Raw genomic sequence first — 1481 nt, 5'->3', positions numbered from 1 at the left:
AGGTGCTTTAGACCGCTGAGCCATCTCTCCAGCCCCACTTTATTTTTTTAAATAAATACCAAATAGTTAAATGTATGCTATGAATTCCTTTTCTAAAGCTAGTATTTCTAAGAAGTTAGTAAGATTTGAAAAAAACTGATACAAAGACAAAGATGAATATTCTAATTTATTATTTAAAAGTATTTTAAACATCCATAGGAAAACGTACTTACGATTATTTGAAACCAGAACCAAAATAACATAGACAGACATTCTTTTCAAGTTTGTGCTTGAATCATCATTAGATAAGAACAAAGTTAATTCTTCAAATAACTCTGAAGTACACATACTTTGCTGACAGTAAACTGAAATATAAAATACAATTTTAATTTCAAGGCATTAACACAAACCAGTTTTAAAATATGCTGAATAAAATGCAAAGTTGCCAAAGTAAGGACAGTTCTTTCTCAACCTGATCTCAGTTGAAATATACCATAAATACAACAAAATTTCTGATAAACTGATAGGTGTCTAAGTAGCAGACCAAAGCAGTGAGTGGTATTTGAAGCAAAAGTACTTGGTCTCCAAAACATGAATTAAAATTGCCTAGAATTTCCAAATAAAAAATAAAATCAGACAAAAAATTTCAAAAGGATCAACAATAAAATACAGCAAGAAAAATAAAACTCAGAAACTTGTCTTGGAAAACACAAGAACAAACAATATTTGTGCTATTTTTGACACTTTCTTTTTTGCAATAAAATGTGTTTCAGCCAGGTAGGGTGGCACATTCCTGTAATACTAGCTACTTGGCAGGCTAAGGCAGGAAGACTGCAAGATTCAGGCCTTCCTGGGCATCACAGTGAGACCCTGAAGCAAACAAGCCAAAAAGAGAGAGAGAAGCAAAGTTTTTTCAAAAAAAAAAAGATATTTACACAGCAGTGAGTTTGTATGTGTGATATTCACACTATAAGCAGAGTTTTATAATAATCTGAGGTATAGCTCAGTGGAAGAGTACATTTTTACATGTGTGAGGCCCTAGCTTCAATTCTCAGCACTAAGAATAAAAACAATAATCTGAATAGTCATACAATCAGCACTTTCCCCAGTGCCTAGACTCAGCTATTAGACCATAACTCAAAGGCAAGGTATAGATTATTTCTCTTTGTTCCCTCAATTCCTAGTGAGAACTTTTTTTTTTTTTTTTGGACTTGATTCTTAAAAGCTGATGAAGACATATTTAATTAAAGAAAATATAAAGTTAGTTTGACAAACTGATGGTTTAAATTCAACCTCATTTCAGGTATATTGTAGAAAAATCTTGTTAACAATAATTTCTGTACCCAAGCTATGTAAATTGGTTGTGGATTATCTTCATCTTTTGATTTAAGTATATGGATAAAGTATCAAATATATAAAAAAGCGTGGCCGGGGAGATGGGTCAGTGGAATAAGCGCTTCCCTGGCAAGCACAAGGGCCTGAGTTCAATCCCTGGTTCTGGA

At 32.7% G+C, this 1481-nt stretch overlaps 1 protein-coding gene across 1 annotated transcript in view; it reads right to left on the bottom strand.

The window, feature by feature from the left end:
• Terb1 (telomere repeat binding bouquet formation protein 1) overlaps positions 1-1481 on the bottom strand; it is a 47130-nt gene that overhangs the window by 38241 nt on the left and 7408 nt on the right. The window contains exon 2 of the mRNA XM_023709337.1: positions 213-344. Within this exon, the coding sequence (XP_023565105.1) occupies positions 213-344 (132 nt within the window). The remainder of the gene's footprint in view (positions 1-212; positions 345-1481) is intronic.

Source organism: Octodon degus, unplaced genomic scaffold, assembly GCF_000260255.1.
Source record: "Octodon degus isolate 3935 unplaced genomic scaffold, OctDeg1.0 scaffold00011, whole genome shotgun sequence".
Taxonomy (NCBI): domain Eukaryota; kingdom Metazoa; phylum Chordata; class Mammalia; order Rodentia; family Octodontidae; genus Octodon; species Octodon degus.
This window is presented reverse-complemented; position numbering and strand designations above follow the sequence as displayed.